Source organism: Cuculus canorus, chromosome 7, assembly GCF_017976375.1.
Source record: "Cuculus canorus isolate bCucCan1 chromosome 7, bCucCan1.pri, whole genome shotgun sequence".
In the NCBI taxonomy this organism is placed as follows: domain Eukaryota; kingdom Metazoa; phylum Chordata; class Aves; order Cuculiformes; family Cuculidae; genus Cuculus; species Cuculus canorus.
Window position 1 is genome coordinate 30,517,911 of NC_071407.1, and position 20,175 is coordinate 30,538,085.

General features: G+C 42.2%; 1 protein-coding gene across 1 annotated transcript in view; it reads right to left on the reverse strand.

The window, feature by feature from the left end:
• Nucleotides 1-18,354, reverse strand: part of ADAM12 (ADAM metallopeptidase domain 12) — a 182,722-nt gene extending 164,368 nt beyond the window's left edge. Inside the window, exons 1-2 of the mRNA XM_054070962.1 lie at nucleotides 18,086-18,354; nucleotides 1,815-1,948 (exon numbers count right to left, since the gene is read on the reverse strand). Of these exons, the coding sequence (XP_053926937.1) occupies nucleotides 1,815-1,948; nucleotides 18,086-18,203 (252 nt within the window). The 5' untranslated portion in view covers nucleotides 18,204-18,354. The remainder of the gene's footprint in view (nucleotides 1-1,814; nucleotides 1,949-18,085) is intronic.
• Nucleotides 18,355-20,175: the final 1,821 nt, after the last annotated feature.

A 20,175-nucleotide genomic window follows, 5' to 3' on the forward strand; every position in this document is an offset into this window, starting at 1 on the left:
ATACTTTGGCATTTTTATAACCACTACATTATTTATTTCACTACATATTCTATTGCAGTGCCATTCCCTTGGTTACAAGTATTTCATACTTTTTTTTTTTTACTTCACATAAAATTAAAATAAAGCAGAGGAACAGTTTGAAGTTAGTTGAAGGACAATAGGTCCTATTTAACCAGCAAATGAAACAGTACTTAACTTTCGTGCTATTGATCAATATTTATGGGATAACCTATTTATTACTCTTCTCCTCTACCAGTTCAGTGCTGTTGTTCTTCCCACAGCCAGATCTGCACTTTAGTGTATTTAATCTATAACAGTTTCCATGGAAAAGAAGTATTCAAAGAAAAAAAAGTGCTGATGCAGCACGTGGATCTTTCTACCAAACCACAAATCTTTTCTAATGTTCATATTAAACAGAAAGCAATTCTGGGAAACAAATTAATGATATAAATCACATTATCATTAGTCACATACAGATACTCTGTTTTAACTCTTTCAGAAAGCTGCAGCGAGCAGCTAAAAGAACTCTACAAGGAGAATGCCTGTTTCTAATTAAATAGTCTAAAAATAGAGTTGCACATACATCTAGGACCAAGCCATCTGTGCTATCTCTCAACGATAAGCCATTATACACCCACACTGATATCCCTTTCATCACTGCAGATATTCAAAACTAGGACTGGCCCTTCTTTCCCATTTAGGAAAGGAGAAAGAAAAAGGAAGCAAAGTTTTAATTCAGACAAGATTTTTTTGAAAAGTCAGAGCCCTTGTTCTGAAATCTCTTTTCACACCTACTTCTGTTAAGAACAACCGTGATTAAAAATCATGTCCTACAAAAGGTGGCAGTAGTCAAGTAGGATTTCACCATGAAACACTCTCACAATGCACTAAAGGAAGGTGTTTATGGGCTGTCTGGGCTGTTTGCATTGTTTGTGTGACTTTTTTGCCTTTTTTCTCTCCTTCCTTTTTTTTTTAAAAAAAAAAAATAAATTAACTTTTTTTCTCCTCATTCTGGCAGTTAAAAGAACAATATAAAAAATAAGCCTGAACAAAACTGGACTTGAGTTTAAAAGGCTGGGTAAGAGATTCCCATGGCATCTTTGGTGAAAATAAAAACCAGCAACCTGCCTTCATACTTCAAGCAGGAGAACAAGGAGACAGAAAACAACCCCTTTCTCCTAAAAACAGCCACCCATATTATCAGCGAGTGCCTGAGGGGAAAAAAAGGAGGAAAGCTTATCAGGGCCTGTCAAGAGTGGGGAACCAATCTCTGCTCAGTCAGAGCCACTGACAGATTATCCCCTCGTTAGGCTGAGGGAAAGCAGAGTGTGTAGGCAGCCTCATCCCAGATTCCCAAAGCAATATATAGGATGGCAATGGGGCCACATCCCATGATGGGCTCCAGGTAATGCCTCAGGCTGCAGTCAAGGAAGAAACATTATTTACATCTTTCCTTAAAGACTGTATTTAATGAAACAAATGCGGGGGGTTTGTATTTGCCCCTCAGTTTTAGCTGTTTTGCTGTTGTGTGATACAATCTCAAGCAGTGGATGTTCACCTCTTTAAAAATACACTTTTGCTTTAAGCTTCTCTTTCCACCATCAGAAATAAGAATGACACTTTACAATGAAAAAGTATTAATTTCAACCAAAGACCTTTTTCAATTTTCATAAAATGAGTTTTAGACAGCAGACTCTCTACAAAAATACAAAAATAACACTTAGATATAATGGAAAAAGTGCGTTTACTTTCCTCTACAGCTTCCCAATTGTTATACATCTTACGATAAAATGGTAGGCAAAATGAAGACTAACCTTCGAATAAATGTCATCTACTGGTCTCCACTGTTCTCCATTCAAAAGGAAGGGAACTGTTATCTCATAATCTTTTGACTGGTCCTTTGGCATCTGCTGTCTGGAGGACTCCAGCTTGCTGTCCACATTCTTGCCTAGGGACAGGGAGAAGCACTTCACGTTAGTTGGAAACGGCATCTGACTACATGAACCTTGTCATTTAAGGGACCTGGCAGCATACTGCAAAAGGAACTAATTCAGGAAAATAATTAAACATTAAAACACTGTGGGGTCATACTGTCGGTGTGAAAGCCTACACCAATTTCCAAGAGAGCTGGGGTTCTGGGACAGAAGCGCTGAGGTGATTTCCACAGCTGATTAGACGGTGCATTTCTGTAGCAGCAGAAGACAAATACTGCACAGGAGTAGAGATACCAGGATACAAAGATAAAGAGTTGGGATGCAAGACTTAAATAGAATTTGGAGAGGTCTTGGAACCACAATTTAAAGCGTTACACTAGCAGTCATACAAGAGTTTGCATTTTTTTTTTCTGTTGAAGATGTTAGCAAGGGGGAATGCAGTCTTTTGGGTGCCAACATTAAGATGGTAAGCAAGCTGCAGAGATTTGTAAGAGATTTTATCAAGACTGTTTTTCCATAATTAAAGTAAGAAATTAGCCTTGATCTTTCCACTCCCCATCCCTCTTCCCAGATAGTCACACTGGATCAGATTCAAATCAGTGGTGGTAGGAGTGGGGACAGTGGCCATGGGTCTGTAACTGGAGCCCTGGATGCCCTGGGGTGAACAAACCCTGCCACTGCATGACACAGGCTCCCTAAAGGCACACAGTGATCCCAAATTGCCCTTACACCCTTCCCATTTCTGCGATGGGGTCATGATCCTCATGCTTTGCAAGTAAGAGTCACAGTCTAGATGTAGCAACCCAGTTTGGGGTTCCTGAAAGCTCCGGGTTTACCGTATACAGCAGATTTACCAGGTCTAATCCTCTGTATTTTACTATCCCCCAAATGCTTTGCGATGCACCATCTTACTCTGCTAAACGTGGAAATGTACAGTTGTAGCCCGTTTCAACAACTCTCAACTGTGAGCAACAGAAGACTGAATATTTACTTAGCAGATGCAGCATATCTATATGAACATGCACGGAGGTCATGAAGTACTGTGAATCCCATAACATCAAGGATGCACATTCTCATTTGTGGGAAAAAAAAAAAAAGTCTGGAAGAGAATATAAATTCACTCTGAACTAATGCACTATTCCTACACAGTCCATTTTCAATTCATACTACAGTGTCAAAAAGCCATTTGCATGCAACATTTAGCAAGCATTTTTCCTCTCACTAAACATACTAACAGCATTGTGCCTGTCACAGAGAGTCCTAAAAACCCGTATCATAGTATAAGAGCTGGAAACAGCACTGAGAATAAACTTAAAGAGAAGACTGGGAAGGCTTCTAGTGCCATGGGACAGTCCAGATGCTGGCAGGGTTTGCCACACTCTTGACCTACCATCACACTGAGCCCTTTGGTGCACTTGGACTGCACAAGGATCAGACCCGAGTTTTTATAGGTCTTCTAGAAACGCTTCCATCCTCCATTAAGATGCAGAACAGTCAGAGTTACCTGTTGTTCTCCTTCCCCCCATGGCCTTTGTACCAGGAGGTCCAGAGGGAAGGTGATGGAGAAACTTTTTAGCAACTCAGCCAACAGCTCGGGGCTTAACCATTTTACAAGAGTGAGAGAAGAGCTGTAGGGTCAGACCTGCCCACACAGCCCAGTGCTCAGTATTGCCATCCCAGCAACCTGCCCTGCCCTTTCTTGTCACCCAACACACTCTGAGGATCAAGAGCTATGTTTTGGGTGGAATGAACTCCATTTATTCACTGTTAAAATTAACTTAAAAACATCTATGCAGTCATTAGTGTTAAGCTAAAGTACGAGGAAGAGTATTTTCCAGCATGCTTTTAAAAATATGCTTTATCTAAAATACCCCAAAAAAAGACCGAGATAAAAAGATAAAGCATATTGTGGAGAGGAAAGTTGTTAGTTATATGGGTGTCCCTGTAGACGAAAGGTTCCCACCACACCCTCAGTGCAGCCTAAGCCCAAGTGGCAAGGGTCTAGGAGCGTCAGCCTTTGGAAGGGATGCTCTAAACCCTGCACAGATGAGATACCATCTCATCTGCCTAGGAGGATCTAGACAGAACCTCATAGCTCTTTATTCTGATTATCAGGTATGAAGCTCCCTGTGCAGAACAGAAATTTATGAAGCATAACTCAGATAAATTGTTTTGGGGTTCTTTTTTCTTGGCTCACTAGAGCAGTCTCAACTACAGAAATTGAACAAGTAAGGCCCTACTATAATTTTGTAGGATTTGCACTCTAAAAGTTTCATGAAATCTAAATCTTAAGAAACTATGTGCACACTTCACCCCTCGGATGTACTTTCTGCATTGCTTCCGCACACTCATACCATGGAACTGCAGCTAGAGATCGGGAAGCATCAAAGTCTTTCTGGTACTCTACATATGCAAGTTACCTTTCTAACTAATTCTGCAAAGGATTAACATTACAACATTACCTGAAACAGAAGAAAAAGGAGAGGAGGAGGGATCAGCATTTGTGCCCAACTGTGTAGTTCCCTCATTATATGGCATGGTCCAGAAAGTGCAACCACTATAAAAATATCAGGGGGAAAAGGGACAATACCTTCACAAACTGCGGCTCAATTTCACCATTTCTATTCTATCATGACAAAGAGATGCTGGTGCTGTGTAACACAGTAAGGTTAAAATGAGCAAATTTAATCTTACACACATGCTTATTTATCTGAACACTGAAAATGCATATTGTGCAGAAGCATTGATAGTCTGGAGACAGACATCAAGACAGGTTTTTAGGCAGCAGTTATATCTTTATTGGAAAAGATCATTTATTTGGGGGAAACAAAGCAGACAAGCTTTAGGGTTTGCAAACTCTTCTGAAGCCACAGCATTTATAAAACACAAGATCAGTTTCTGTCTAGTTGCTTTCCTTCAGCCAAATATTTTGCTGCTTATCTGAATGTTTTTATTTAAATTATTGGGTGTGATAAAAATCTCAGCTTCCTGCAAAAGGCAGAGAAAGAACTGCAGCCCAATCACGGGGCCTCATTCTGAAGAGCACTTGGGCACATGTTGAACGTCACGCAGTTGCTGAACTCCCAACTGTCCTCAGTGTGATATATGCACATTACAATTTCTTTTGTAAATCAAATAACTGTGATTTTCTGACTTAAGGTCCTTATATTTACATAAGGTGTATTTCTGAAAGACTACAAAATAAACCTGTATAACTGATAGGTAAACTCTAGATCGGTCTTTAAATATAAAAGTAGAGGGAAGATTAAAAGATAAATCCTTTAAATAGGATCCTGCACCCTGATTGCAAAGCTTCAAATGACACATTGCAGAAAAGAAGGGATGGTAGCCAACAAAGAGCAACCCCCACATATCCGTCTGAAATGGGAATGATGACAGCACCTAAAGGGCCACCAAGCCCGACGGAACAATGGGATGCAGACAGGAAAGATATGGGTAGAGGAAGACTTGAAGTCAGGAGAAAAAAAAAACAAAAAAACCCCACAAAAGCCATAAGAAGAGAGTCAGGCCAAAAAAATCATAAGCATAGAAATTGAAGGTGAAGCATGCAGGAAACTTGGGGAAAAATGGGACAAACAGATGTGCAGCCCCAGAGCAGCCCTGAGTCTGAGCAGTAGTGTGGGCTTCTGAGTAGCTATACAGGTGGGATGTCTGCTGGCACCCTCGGAGAGCCTTTGGCACACACAGCCCTTGCCTCAAAGTTGCAGACACCAAAGAATTTATTTCAGTGAAGGAGACTTTGCCCAGGCTCTTGCACATTGGCTGAACAAGACACAACCCCACTGTAGGTTTCAGGCCACCCATCTCCAAGCATGAGCACAGCCTTCCCAAAGAGCATCTGGGGAGCACCAGGAGAGGAGCACGATGGGACAGGACTGGAGATCTGTGCTAACAAAGGGTTTCCATCAACTTCATCTCATTCCCTGAGCTCCCAGTGCTGCGGTTTCTCATGCACGCAGACATGCTGGTATTTCCCCTCTGCCACTCTTCATCTCCTTTACCCATTTTCATTAGGATTTCTTTGAAGCCAGAACCATTACAGTTGTTTGCATTACATTAATAATGAGGCCTTTTCTCTACAGGGACTCTTGGTATTACAGCAATATAAATAGCGCAATAATTGAAATCAGAGAATTTAAATTTCTGTAATGTGTCATGAGAGGGGAAGAAAATCAGGCCATCTGTATTACCAGAAACTTTTATTAGACCCAGGTTTCCTATCTTTTGTGTCACGTGCACCTACTTACTCACCTACTTATTTTCCATTTCAGTGAAATTCTGTCCAGTTCTTCCCGACGCAAGTTCGTCTCCCACTTTTTCACATGAAAAACTTCACAGTCCTGTCTATCTGTTTTCTATTTTCAGCCTGCACTGAAGGTAATGCTTTTGATCCACAAGCAGCACACAAGCTGATATAGTGCCCTTCCTTCTCTTTTTTGTCCTTAATATAAAAGATACTTCGTACAAATAGGGAGATGACGAGATGTTAACCGTCAGTGACTTTTGTGCGGCTTAAATACTTCTCATCTGCCATGTACTCCTACAACGTTTCTTCTTTGCGCAATATCATACAAGGACTTGCTGGCAAAGAAGTTAAGAATAGTTTTCATCTTTTTGCTTTGTATTTCGGTTCCTCCAAGCTCTGTGCAAAACAAATTCCAAGCATGCGACGTGACATCTTTGTTTAATGGCCACTGCCTCCTGAAGAAGCCCAGACCCATGAGATTTGCGTTTACTTAAAATTAATAAGCTTTTAGTCAGGCGGTGCAATTTATCTGTCCTTATGATAAACAAAAGGGTGAATGCTCTCAGTACCTAGTGGGTCTGGAAAAAATGGGTTGAAGTGGAAATAAGAAGATAAAATTCTCCTCCCCCTCAACTGCAAGCCCCTGCTGTCCTGCTGATGCTGGTTTTGCTCCCCTCCCTCCTGGCGTGGCACAGGAGAGAACGAGTCAGACCTGGGGTGGTTCATAAATAGCATCAGTCTTTTAACATACAGATTTACAACAAAGCCGATGTATAACACTGTGTTAACTTCTCGTTGTGGATGTGCATGCTCTGGGAGTCCCATCTGCACGTCTCGTCCCACTCAAAGTAATGTGATTCTTTTCCAGCCCCAGCACCCCATCGCAGCGTAGCCAGAGACCATCAGCCCCAGCAATGCTGCAGCATGCCCAGCTCCAGCCCAGACCACAGCCCTCTCCCCACAGCCCTGTGCCCAGACACCCTTCATGTCACTCACTTCAATCACTGCTGAGTTATGAAAATAACAGAAGCTGGGGCTGAGGTAATCAAAAAAGGCTAAATTAAATTAAATTATATTACTCTTGTGTTGCCTTTCATATTGCAAACGGGCTCAGAATTTTAAGTTGCAGCCTACCTACATTTTCCTTTGAAAAAAAAACCACCAATGCACCAGAATAATTTTAAGATAGAAAAGACTAATGGAACAGAGTAATCTTTCCACAAACTGAAAACAGCTACTGGCACTGTTCGGCAATGCCTTGACAATGCTGTGGAAGACACAAAGGGTATACTTTATCCATTTCCCTCCTTGTTTTCTCCAGCTTCCTCAGTTCATTGCCAGTGGGGTCTATGATTCAGATGGATTATTTCTGGCTATGGAGAAAGGGCTGAGTATACATGGTTGCCTCCAGCACTCACTTGAGCACTGGCAGTCCGTTTTGTGGCAGGGTACTGAGGCACCTCCACAGACCCTACTGCGACTTCCCCTATAGCCCAGGACCCCCAGGCGTCCTCTGTGCCACCAGCTCCAGCGAGCTGTGCAGGAAGCCCAACAGAGCCACCGCTGCCAGCAGGGAGTCCCATCAGCTGGGAAAGAGCTTTATCCCCCCCCAACAGACACACCTATCTCGTGTCTGATTTGAGATTATACTTTTATCGCCTCCAGAATCAAAACAGAACTTTTTAATCCAAAATTACACTGAGAGAGGAGGACCAAGCATTTGCTCTTCAAGACGGGGGTGCACTTAGGAAACTGAAGATAGGAGTGAAACTGGGTAAGGAGCAGAGATTACCCACCCAGCGCATGGCGAAACAACAAGGTAAAGGAAGGTTTCTACCAAAGTTCAGTAAGAAAATGTATTAGGATTAGTCTTAGTATTTCTATCAGCAACCTTCACTCAATGTACACAAGTGTCTTCTTGAAATCCAGTGCTCCAAGTCCATCTGCACAGAGAAGGACAGGAATATTACAGAGAATCCAGCAACATGCAGGCTGGAGCAGAGGGTTGAAACCACGTAGTACAGAATGGAGGGCTGTACTCTCAGGGACGAGTAAGATGTCTGCTCTAAGCAGTAACCTTCAGAGGCAAATGCCACAAGACCCATACATGCTATATAGCATAATACTGATGCCACACAAAGCAAAGACAGTCCGGGAATTATGCATCAAAAGGGTGATGTCTGCTGAATATTAAGATACTGAAGTTAGTTACCAACACAAGAACATCTTAAATACTGTGGGCATTTCTCCTCACCTGCATTCACAAAAGATTAATTCAGCCTGGAGCTGGTAGATTGGAAAGGCTGCCAGCGTGATCGAGGAAGTGGAAAGACTGAATTACAAGAACTGTATAATGCTAGAAATAAAACGTCCACTGTCCAACTATCTGGCCAAGGAGTGGGGATACGTGCTTCCAGTCCTCTATTTCACATCATCTTCCAGCAAAAGCCAAAACATTACCCAAGATAAACATGATCTAGGCACAGATTTTCCTGAAGCCACCTTTGAGAATGGTACGCATCCTGTCTGAGACAGGAAAGACAATAAATTGTCACTTATTATTACGGCAAAAAACGCAAATTATAATTAATCTGATAATAAATACAAAAATGTAGCAAAAGCAAACCAGTACAAGGTTTCCAGTGCATAACAGTTAAAGAATGAAAGCCCAGTAATTTGCATAGGGTCAAATAATGAATAGTTTGCCTTGAAGTCAACCATTCATCTGTCTTAAATTTTACACTAACAAACAACCAGCTGAAAACACAGACACTTTCTCAAAAGAAAGGACAAAAATCAGAAATTCCACCACACCGATAAGGTACTTCCCCTTATCCCACTAACAGCACTTACACAGCTTTAAAACAGACAGTACATAACACACCAGGCTCTGTCCTCATCTGCGTGGAAGCACAAAAGTCTGGGCAAGATTTGACTGTGCATAAAATAAAAATGTTATCTCTTGTGGTAAAGTTTTTATTAGTTCAAAATCATAAATTATTTTTCAAACTAACCCTTGCACATCCAAGCAGTACATGGATTCTCTCCACAAAAACCTACTAAAATTAGTCTCTTCATGGCCTGCCTGGAAAATAATTATAAAAAAAAGGCAAGCCACCTAACTAAACACAAAGTTTTACTTGTTTTCTCCCTCCTCCCCCATTCCCAAACCCAAGATCTCAGGCTTTTAAGCACAAGTAACTTTTGGAAAGCAACTAATTCCATGGATCTTCTCAAGTTTTAATTTAGTCGTTTCCTTCACATTGCAAAATTACTACTTGTGTACGAAACTTAAAACATCAAAAGTCAGCAAAAGTCTTTGATGAGCCTGTGGACAGGCAGCAGAAAGACAACTCCATGCATTTCTGTATTTAATTTTCTGTTGTTTCTGCTTCTGATGGAAAAATATCCTCTCTCCATCTTGATAGGTCTTTCATCTTTGGACTGATCTGTGTCTGACTCTGCAGTGTGTCCACTTGATCTTTCACACTAAGCAGCTTCATAATCACAGACTGTTTGTAAGAGAAATGGGAGCTCAGACACACTGACCCCCTTTAACTAAACAGCATTAAAAACATGCTTTTTACTATTTCAGTTTTATAATTCTAAGACCTATTTCCTGTCATCACTTGTTCTTCCATGAGTTATTCCCTTCCTAAATCTAATTCTGCTGATGAAATAATCTGCGACAGGAAACAGCCCTTCTACCCTTCCCCCACAAAATCCCATAAACTCCATGGAAAAAGTCATGTGTTCAACATTTTAATATAGATGTGAGAGTGAAAGCTTAAATTTGAAGGTAACTTGCTGCTCTTCTCCACCAAGGGCTCTGCAGGCAGTGTCACTGTGTGACCAGCTGAACAAACTAATGACATATTTTAAGGCGAAAGATGAGGGGGGGGGAAATAAAAATAAAATGTTCATTGTGGAACATACCCCCTAAGCAGTTGGATCATCTTAATCTTCAAGCTTCTGTAATACAACTGTTGGAAGGCTCTAAGTCTGCGCACAATAAAGTGCTTTATTCAGGGAACCATATGACTCCATCAGTCATTCAAGCACATGTTTGGCACAGATTGAAAGTGAAAAGCATAGCTAAGTCGAATATTTCAAAACTGAACTTGTCTTTCTAACACACATGGTTTATATATTGGTGTAATATCTATATAACTTTTCAGTTCTCATATACGGTAATGTCATGGCTAAAGTACAAAATGATGTCTGCTGTACTAGGCAGCACTGCGCTTCTTGGGAGTTAACACATGCCAAAAAGCCATTTACTGGAAAATTAAAAAGGAACTATCACACTTGACAGGTCCTCAAGAAAACTGTAAAAATAGCTTTTGTTCATTCTAATTCTTGAATATCTATTTCTCAAATCAGGATGCTACACCATTCTTTACTAGAGAGCTGTGCTGTAACAAATCCAGGACAGGCAGTTCCTTCCTCGTCGTGCACCCATATCTGTCTCTTCTGTTTGCAGATGAAATATTGCTCATCATACAGAGTTACTCCCGCTGATGCAAATGCGATTAAAACAATCATGGGAGAGCACAGTGTGATTAAAGCATAAGTAATGCAAGAAGGATTTGGGCTCTCATTATACAAAATACATATTGAAATGCACTCAAGGAAAGAAGCCAGTATATCTCAATATCCTCCCTGTTCTCAAGAACAAAATGTGACAAGCGGAGTTTTGAGAATAACATTTCCCATTGACTGCAGGAGGGGGCAGGGAGACTGCAGAACATTTCCAATAGTGAAAACCAAGCTTTATCACCGTGTATAGAATTTATACATATACTATATTTGGGAAACAGCTGTCCAGACTCATTTGTCATCTTATGTTTGATTGAGGAATTACTATTCAGGACCAGTCCAAAGACAAGGTTGTCTTTTCTTTTTTTCCTGGAAGGGAACATTTTAAAATATGAGAGAAATAAAGCAGTGAAGCATTGAATCAGAGGGCATTTTGGCACATTGGGTGATGGTTATATATCAAGAGATTTCCCTTATGGAAGAGCTCAGAGCCTGGAGTTCACAGAAAAGGGCAAGCTGTAAATGCAAGCTTCAAACCCAAAGCAGCTTTGAAAAGTAAGTGACATAATGGGTTAGGAGAACTTCTGTCCTCTTGCTGCAAATCCCATCTGAAGCGTGCTTCTTTTCCAAGTCCTGATGTGCACTACATAAATTGTCCCAATCATACTTTCTCATGAGAACAAGCAGAACAGATGGAAAATATCGAGGGCTACACACTGCCTTTCCTCACAGGTATTTCCAGGATGCCATAGTGAAGGATGTCCTACCTTAACTCAGCATCAAACCAGCATCTTTCCAGCATAGTCACTAGTGAGACCTATCTGATTCTTCCTAAACTGCTCCTCCTTCCCCAAACTGCTCCTCCTTCCCCAACGGCTCTCAGTCCCAGAGATTCTCATGTTGATTACAAACTCAGCCTTGCACCCTTCGACATCAGCAAGGCAGCACCTAACAAAAACACTCAAGAAAAAGTAACCTGTGCTTTACAAGAACAGACACCACTAATCCACAGAGTTCCAATGTCAATGAAGAAAGTTGAATATATCTACTTTTCAGCTATGAGTCCACATAATTACATGAAAACCCAGGCCCAGAGTTCCTCTCCAGCTCCTCCCCTCCAAACCCTCAAGAAAAGCTACTTTCCACTGAATGGAATTCAAAACTACCCCCCAAAATACCATTTCCTCTCCATCTTTTAAAAGCACAGTACAGTCCTTTTCCGCAATGATTTACTAGCTTTCCCCAGTGAGCTGCATTGAGGGATGTTCTTTCCTGTATACAATCATCAGTGAAAGGAATTACTGAGTGGGAGTTTGAGTTGTGCTCGTCACATGCACACAGATCATATATTCAGATGTTCTCTGGGAAATCACACTGAAAACAAAGCAAATCCAGCTGAAGCAAATTTCAGTATTAATTTAGGTAAACATGCATGAGAAATGATTTGTAGCTCTTTCCCAAGCCTAGCAAATGAGCTACCGGGCTGGGGAGTTAATATCCATCATGTGTTTTTGTTTGGATGGGGAATACCTGCTACTCACATTACACAACAGCAGAAAAAGAGAAATGAACCGCTGTACTAATGCAAGCTGTCACTGATGTCAATCTTCTCGTTTCTTGAAACATGAATGAACATAAAACTTAGAGTTACATAATATTCTTGAAGCCATCTCACCTGCTCAGGTTTATGTGGGCAACCTTACAACAAGTGCCACCGTAAGCACTGGATTAATCCTTAACTCCTGACTTCCACAGACTTCATTAGGAGATGAGTAACAGGTGTAATGAATATTCATGTTCGTTGTTTCCTCCAGGCAGGAAGAACACTCAGGATATATTCCCGGATCACTAGTGCATCTTTGCTCATCTAACCTACACATCCTCTGATCCTATCAAGCATATTTTAAATGAATAACACAGAACACAAACACCAGGTTGTACAAATGAGCCAGACCCATGGAGGCGAGACATTTTACCCCAACTGATGATCAGACCCACAAACAAGGAAAATACATGACACAAAATAAATAGACAAGCTTCTTTCTAATGTGTGAAGATTTCTTCTGCAACGACCCTGCACTTTCCCCTCAGCCACAAGCGTTTACTCCATGTCTCTTCAGTGGGGTGTATTTGCCTCACATAAGAGACAACAGATAAATACATAAATACTATTTCACTTGGAACGCTTACCTCACGCTTTAAAATCTGTGTCAAAATGCAAGAGCAGTTTTTAACCTGGATAGTTTTATGACCTCCGATTCAGAAAGGAACACAGATCAGAGGTGAGATGTTGTATCCTTCCCTATAGGCTGCAGAGGCCACTTTTTATTCTCAGTTATAGCTCTATGACCACAGCGTGCTCTGGCAGAAAAGGAAAGCAATATAGACTTAAATAATCTAGATAAAAGATATGAGGAAGAGGATCTTCAGCACACTATCACTGCTGTACAGATAGTGCTGCTGAATAAAAATATTGGTGATGCTCAGTTCTACACATCATCAGGCCCATATGTTCACCTTGTCTAATGCAGTATTATGACAAAACCCAGATTTTTTGTTTACATGCCTATACTGAAACAAATTCCCACAAACACTTGGATTCAGTGATGTTCGTAATTTAATATATTCTTTGACAGTTAAGCAGTCACATATATGGTTTATTGCTCTTGCTTAACCCACTGTTTTCAGAATGAGAAAATATTAAACAGAAGCATGAAAACAGCAAACCTTCAGCATTGTCAGAAGGCTTTTCACTTGATGCACAATATATACTATTAAACTAAATTTAAAGGAACCAGTCCAATTCCTCCTAATAGAGATCTCAAAATAAACTAGTTAAAGATTCTTTTGTGCCAAATTCTGCATCCAGCTTTTTATCCCTTGCTGTGTATTATCCAGCATGGTTAACAGGCCATGAAACCCTTCACTTCGTGCCTTATTAGATCATACATTTTGGACAAGAAAGAATGTGTCCATATAATCAACCATTTTGTCATGTTAACCTCGTGAATGTACAGCCCTCCACCCCCAAGCTAACCAAATATTTCATATTCTAGGTCCAAGTCATGGCAAGCAGCAACCACATTTCTACGGGGTGTAAAAAATAATGATACAAATTGAAATGATTTAACAGCGGAGTCAGCATTTCTGATTAGATGATTTGGTTCATCGAGTCACTTTCTGAAACCCCAATGCCAACATCAACACTCAATATCAACGTAGTCTCAAGCTCTTATGTGACACTAAAAAGAGAATGGTCAACATCCAGGAGCAGGGGTCTCCTAAAAAATGATGCTTTTTCTCAGTTAATATGATCCTTCCATTAGAAAGACACAAATTTAACGCAATTGAAGCACTTTGCTTTGTGTTAGTAAGAAACAATAGGACTGTCCTTTCAGACTGCACTGTTTTATCAAGAATGAACGGCTACCTAAGCTGTGGAGGCACTTGGGGTATCCTGAGCAGGACTGGATGCTGCGCGAGATGCAGGGCTGGGGAAAGCCTGCTGGTGTAGCACAGACCGGCTGTATAAACGTAACAGTATTTCAGATCTAACTGCAAACACCCTAGAAATGTCACTTACTGGTTTACAACTCTCACAGCAAAGGTTTGTCAACACAAACCTCAGCCCATCAGCCCTCAAAGATGCAGTCTCTGGAAGTCATGCTAGAACAGGAGACTTGGCAGCACCCCAAATAGAAGCTGGGCTGTAAAACCACACTGGACATGCACGTGTGGGCTGCTCTGCCACCCCGCGCTGCCCGGATCCTGCTGCCTGCCTGGCAAACAGAGCTTGCTGCTTGCCATTCGAATGCAACACCACAGCCTTGGAGCACAAACGGTACTGCCCAAAAGGATGCACACGAATACTGATAAAACAAAGCCCAGCTGGACTCCTTAGACAATTTGCACTGGCAACGTGAGATATGTTAGAAGCATAGGAACTGCTAGTGATAAATCTGTCAGGAATAAGATATGTAAGGTCTGAACAAGGCTGGTGGAGGACCAAATAAGCCTTTACATGAATTCAGCCTTTTTAGAACAGAATTTCATGATCAATAGCATCGGTGGCAGCTGACAACCTGAGTGTAAGTAACAGATAAACACAGCCCTGATCCACCGCAGCCACTCGCATGTTAGAAAAGTGCCACTGAGGCAGCCTCTGCTCTGTGAGCAGCGTGAAAAGCAGCCCACAACGCACCCCATCAGTCTTTAGTTCAAGGATGCTCTTTGCTGCTGGATGGAGACCTTTCCAAAAACGTCAAGGAAAGCAAGAGATGAGACGCCTGACAAAACACCAGTGAACAACCCAGCAGCTCCCCAGAGAGCAGAGGAGTTAATGATGTGAACATGATTTGAAGAGCGGGCATAATATCCTCAGCTGGTGTATTTTGGCATGGATCTGTGGAGCCCCATGGACAGTGACAGCTCATGCCAGGCTACCTGCAGGGGACCTGATAGGGATAATTGTCAGACAAGAAGGTGATTATACAGAGACCGTAAATATCTGCCACAAACGTTGGAACACTTTGAAAGCAGACAGTATTTGAAAGCGAGCTCTAAAACACAGTGTTTGGAGAGATGAGGTTTAAAGCGAGAGACAAGGAAAGATTTGTTCTTCTATGATTTATTTCCATTACAGCCAATGCAGTAGCAATCAGTAACAAAAATGAAATCTGACAGAAAAGTTATTTTAATTGAAGGTAAAGAACTTTGGACTGAAGTTTTCGGATTTTCATTTTTCTGCTGCTCTTCCAGCTAATCCCTAAGATCTAGAACAGATTAAAGAGTTGCCGCCAACAGACACTGATTTGGAGTTTACACACCATCACTTTCATTGTCTGCTCCGAAGATACAGAAAGGCCTTGACTATGCAGAAAGCTTATAGAAACAGAAATTTTAAGGCATTGATCTACAAGATTAGGCCTTATCCTGCTACATATCCTCTATCAGTATAGCAAAGTTACTTTTGCTTTGTTGAGGCTCGTACCTCAGTAAGTTTTCCTCTTTGTTCATGAAGTCCTTTAGCTAATAACTGTAATAACTAATAGCTAGCAGTACTGAAGACTCGAAAAGATAACCTTAAAACCATAAAAACTGGAAAGGAAACATGCTAAAAGCAAGCGGCAAGGCTACTTTTAAGTTGTCTAGCTCACAACCTGATCATTTCCGTTTAATATTAGAGTTGTTACTAGGGCAGTCCCACATTATGCATGCCTCTTATCACATTTCAAAACTGGTTTTCAAGGCATATCATAACTTAAACTTCTCTCACTAAGCATATATTTATGCATAATTACAATGTCCTGGCAGCACCTCAAATCGCTAACACCGGGCCCAGAGAGCAGGCACAGCAGTAAAACCAGCTGAGGTAGAAGATGCAAAGCTTCAAAACGCCCAGTGGAGATGTGTGCCAGCAGAGCCAAGAGGACGTTTCATCTCTGGGCAGCTTTGCTGTGTGTAGAACCACGCAGCTGTAACTTTCAGCACCTCTGCGACCAAGAAAGCAGCACAAGCTCTGGCAAAGCTAAAGCTGTTCTCTACTTCCACAAGTCAAAAAAGAGGAATTAAAGGAGAGGATGCTTATTGAGCACACTGGTGCTGATGCAAAAAAGCAAGTTATAGACATGTTATGGGAAGAAGACAAGTAGAAAAAACATAGCAACGCAAACCTAAACCCCAGCTGAGCTGCAAAGTTCAGCAAGAACCACTGCTGCTCAAGCTTAGAGATCTAAAGATGGGCACCATAAAGATGAGCAGCTGATGTGAACTTTACACAGAGCTTAATTCATCAGTGCAAACATAACCTTAAAGCTTCAGTTTGGCTTTTAGGGGATCCCAAAACACAGGTAATAGGATTTCCACCTCCACTTACCACTCTATTCTCCATCTGTATGCTAGATTTGTCACCTACAGTTTGCCACCTAATTTTATTGTAGGTACAACTACTTTGAACTATGCTCATCTCTTCATTTCTGGCATATGCGAGTGCCCAAAGCATCTTACTTTTAAACTTTCCTGGATGCATAGTCAAGGTTACGCTGTGTCCTAAGGCACCTCCAAAACACAGAGGGGTCTGGGCAGCCACAGTGTCTCCCATGCTCAATGCAAACAAATCCACTCTCAATCCATGCAAAGGGAGCAGTCACAGGGGAACAGGAGACCTATATCTCCCCATCTACTGAGAGTTTCTGCAGCCTTTGGGGATGCATGTTGGGGATAAACAGAAATGTTGGGGATAAACAGAAATGTTGGGGATAAACAGAAATGTTGACCAAGAGAAATTAAGACCCCCTTACAAAGGTAAAGCAAAGGTTCAGCCCCTGTTGATCTATTAACAGAAATTCTGGGTGCTCAATTAAATGCAACAACTCGCTCTGCCCACCCCAGGGTTTCAACACCCTGGCTAACATGGGATAAAGCTTATCTCCGTCTTCCTCTTAGCAAGTCCAGAGTCAAAGTCCCAGTGAAAGTCACTGTGCATAAATTTGGAGGCAAGGAAACATTTACAGAGTTTAAAGTTACAAGGGAATAAAAAAAAAAAAAAGAAAGCTATCCAAGACAAGAGTTTGCAGTAACACATAATGACGCGCGCGCTCCTCAGCGCTGTGACACGTATTTATACCAGAGAATCCCCCTTCCTCTCCCGTGTAAAATATGCATTGTCAGCTTAACGCAAAGGACAGGGCTGGGCCCCCCCAGCCATTCCCGAAAATGCCCCTGGTTTGCCGGACAAAGAGCAGAGCCACTTTTTCAAGACCGTTTCCCCATCCGTATCGCGGATATCGCGGCACTGCAAAGCAGCTGTAAAACTGGAGGCACCGCTCCCTCACTTTGTGCTGACTTTGAATGAACGTAGCGGGCGAGTAAACTTTTACTCCTCGAGGAGGACTCTTTTACCATCAGCATTCGGCGTGGTTTTTATTTTTTGGGTTTTTTTCACACCGTTCTTCCCAGCGGGACACAAGAGTGTCTCCGGGAATTGACCCCCCGCCCCGAGCTCAGCCCCCGCCCGGGTGGCTGCCGGCGAGGGGGCCCCGGGGGCAGAGCTGCTCCCCTCCTTCCTCCCGGGAAACCCCCCCCGGCTCGGGGATGCCGGCAGAGCTGCGGGTTCCCAAGGGTTGCCAAGACGTGTTTACCTGGAAAAGGCTGCGCAGAAGAGCGGTATTTCCGCGTCTCCGCACGCCCCGAGCCGGGGTCCCCCCGGCAGCCTCCCCGCGGGAAGGGCGGGAGGGCAGCGGCGGCTTTGGGAAAGTCATTTGTGTGCTGCTTCTCCCCTTGAAACGGAGCGTAAGGGGGGAAAAGCATTTGAGGGAAAACAGAGCTGTGCGTAGCGTTCGCTTACCTTGGGCTGTGGGTGATGCTAACAGGAGCCAGCTGAAGCTGAGCAGCAGCATGGGAATCTGCGCTGGGGGGTGCGGAGGAGGGGAGCGCCGCGGCTCTGCCTCGAGACGCTTTGACATCTCAGCCCAGACTGAGGGAGACAAACTTTCATCAGCTGCGGCTGCAGAGCAGCACCATCGTATACCGCTACAGAGAGGAGCGAGCTGGGACTCAGGATGTGAGAGATTTCCTGCATGCAGTTAACTCCAAAACCCCTCCTGCTCCTGCCTGAGCTGCTGATGAGTTGGGCTCGGCTTACTTAGGGAAAAAAAAAAAAAAGGAGTTGTTTTCTGGGTTGTTTTTTTTTCCTCTTCTTTTTTCCTTTCTTTTTTCCATCTTTTTTCCCTTCCTTTTCCCCTTCTTTTTTCTTTTCCCCTTCTTTTTTCTTTTCCCCTTCTTTTTTCCCCTTCTTTTTTTCCCTTCTTTTTTCCCCTTCTTTTTTTCCCCCTTCTTTTTTCCTTTCTTTTTCCATCTTTTTTCCCTTCTTTTTTTCCCTTCTTTTTTCCTTTCTTTTTTCCATCTTTTTTCCCTTCCTTTTCCCCTTCTTTTTTCTTTTCCCCTTCTTTTTTCTTTTCCCCTTCTTTTTTCTTTTCCCCTTCTTTTTTCACCTTCTTTTTTTCCCCTTCTTTTTTTCCCCTTCTTTTTTTTCCCTTCTTTTTTTTCCCTTCTTTTTTTTCCCTTCTTTTTTTCCCCTTCTTTTTTTTCCCTTCTTTTTTCCTTTTTTTTTATTTTTTTTTTTTTTTACATTTAAAAGAGGGTTGCGTTGCTTTTTTTTTTTTTTTTTTTTTCTCTCTTGGCAAGCAAAATGCTGTTGACCGTGGTAATAAAGGAGCAGCCTGTCAGTGCTGGTTTGTGCTCACCATGCTCCTTTACCACGGAACAAATGAGCCCCTCTGCAGGGTGCCCCCTTCCCTGTAAGCATTGCAGGGCTCTGGGGTCCCCCCCCGGCTGCCAAGGTTCCCCCATTTCTGTTGAACACACAGAGCCCTGGCTGCTTCCTCTGGAAAGTCATCTGCATACGTTAGAGCCTGGGGAATATTTATTGGTTTCATAATTATTTTGGAGTTGTTTCTGGTGCCTCCGACTTATTTTATATTGTGTGGGTTTTTTAAAGAAGAAAAAAAAACCAAAACAAAAACAAACGGAACACACCCACAGAGTTGCCAGATGCATTTTTAAAATCTTCTTCATTCAAATTACTCTTACTAACTGTCTGGGAGAATAACAAAATACAGATTATCTATTCCTTAATGTAGCACACCACCAAAATACATAGAGTGCCCACATGTTGCACAGAAAGCTGCAGAGCAGTAGAAAGAAAGATCCTAATCCTGTAAATCCTCACAGAATTTTATTGTGTAGTTTTAATTTTAATTTATTAATATTCATAAAATTATAGAATGGTTTGGATCAGAAGAGACGTTAAAGATCATCCAGTTCCAAGCTCCCTACCACAGGAAGGGATACCTTCCACTGGATCAAAGGCTCCAAGACTCATCCAACTTGACCTTCCCAAGTCTCACTGTTTGGATGTTGGTACTTACTTGAGCAGATTGACCCATGTTCCTTGTGCATGAAAAAGCTGCCAAAACTGACCTAATGTGTGTCTGTACACCAGAAAGAGCAAGAGCCATGAAATCCAACTTTAAACATTTGATTTTGGAACCACAGATTTGGGTCTGTTGCAGAGCAGAGGCTGGTAGTTATTTGCGTTTCCCCAGCTCAGAGGCTGAATTAGCAGAAACTCTGTGGATGCGAAATGGTGCGGTACCAGAGCTGGCTGTGCTTCCCAGGCCACAGCCCCGCACTGTACCAGCTTCGTGCTGTGGAGAGCATCTCTGAACCACCCCGGCTACAGACACATCCCCGGGATAACAGTGGTAATATCAGGTCATCTCAGCACAAATAAACATGGAAAAGAGCTGGAAAGGTGAAGCATAGCCATGAAGGCCTCTAATTGGCTGCTTTTCTTTACGGTTAAAAAGTACATTTTCAGGTCGTACCCCTCTGCCCCAAACTAGACCCATGGGCTCAGCTCCAGTTGCTCTGGAT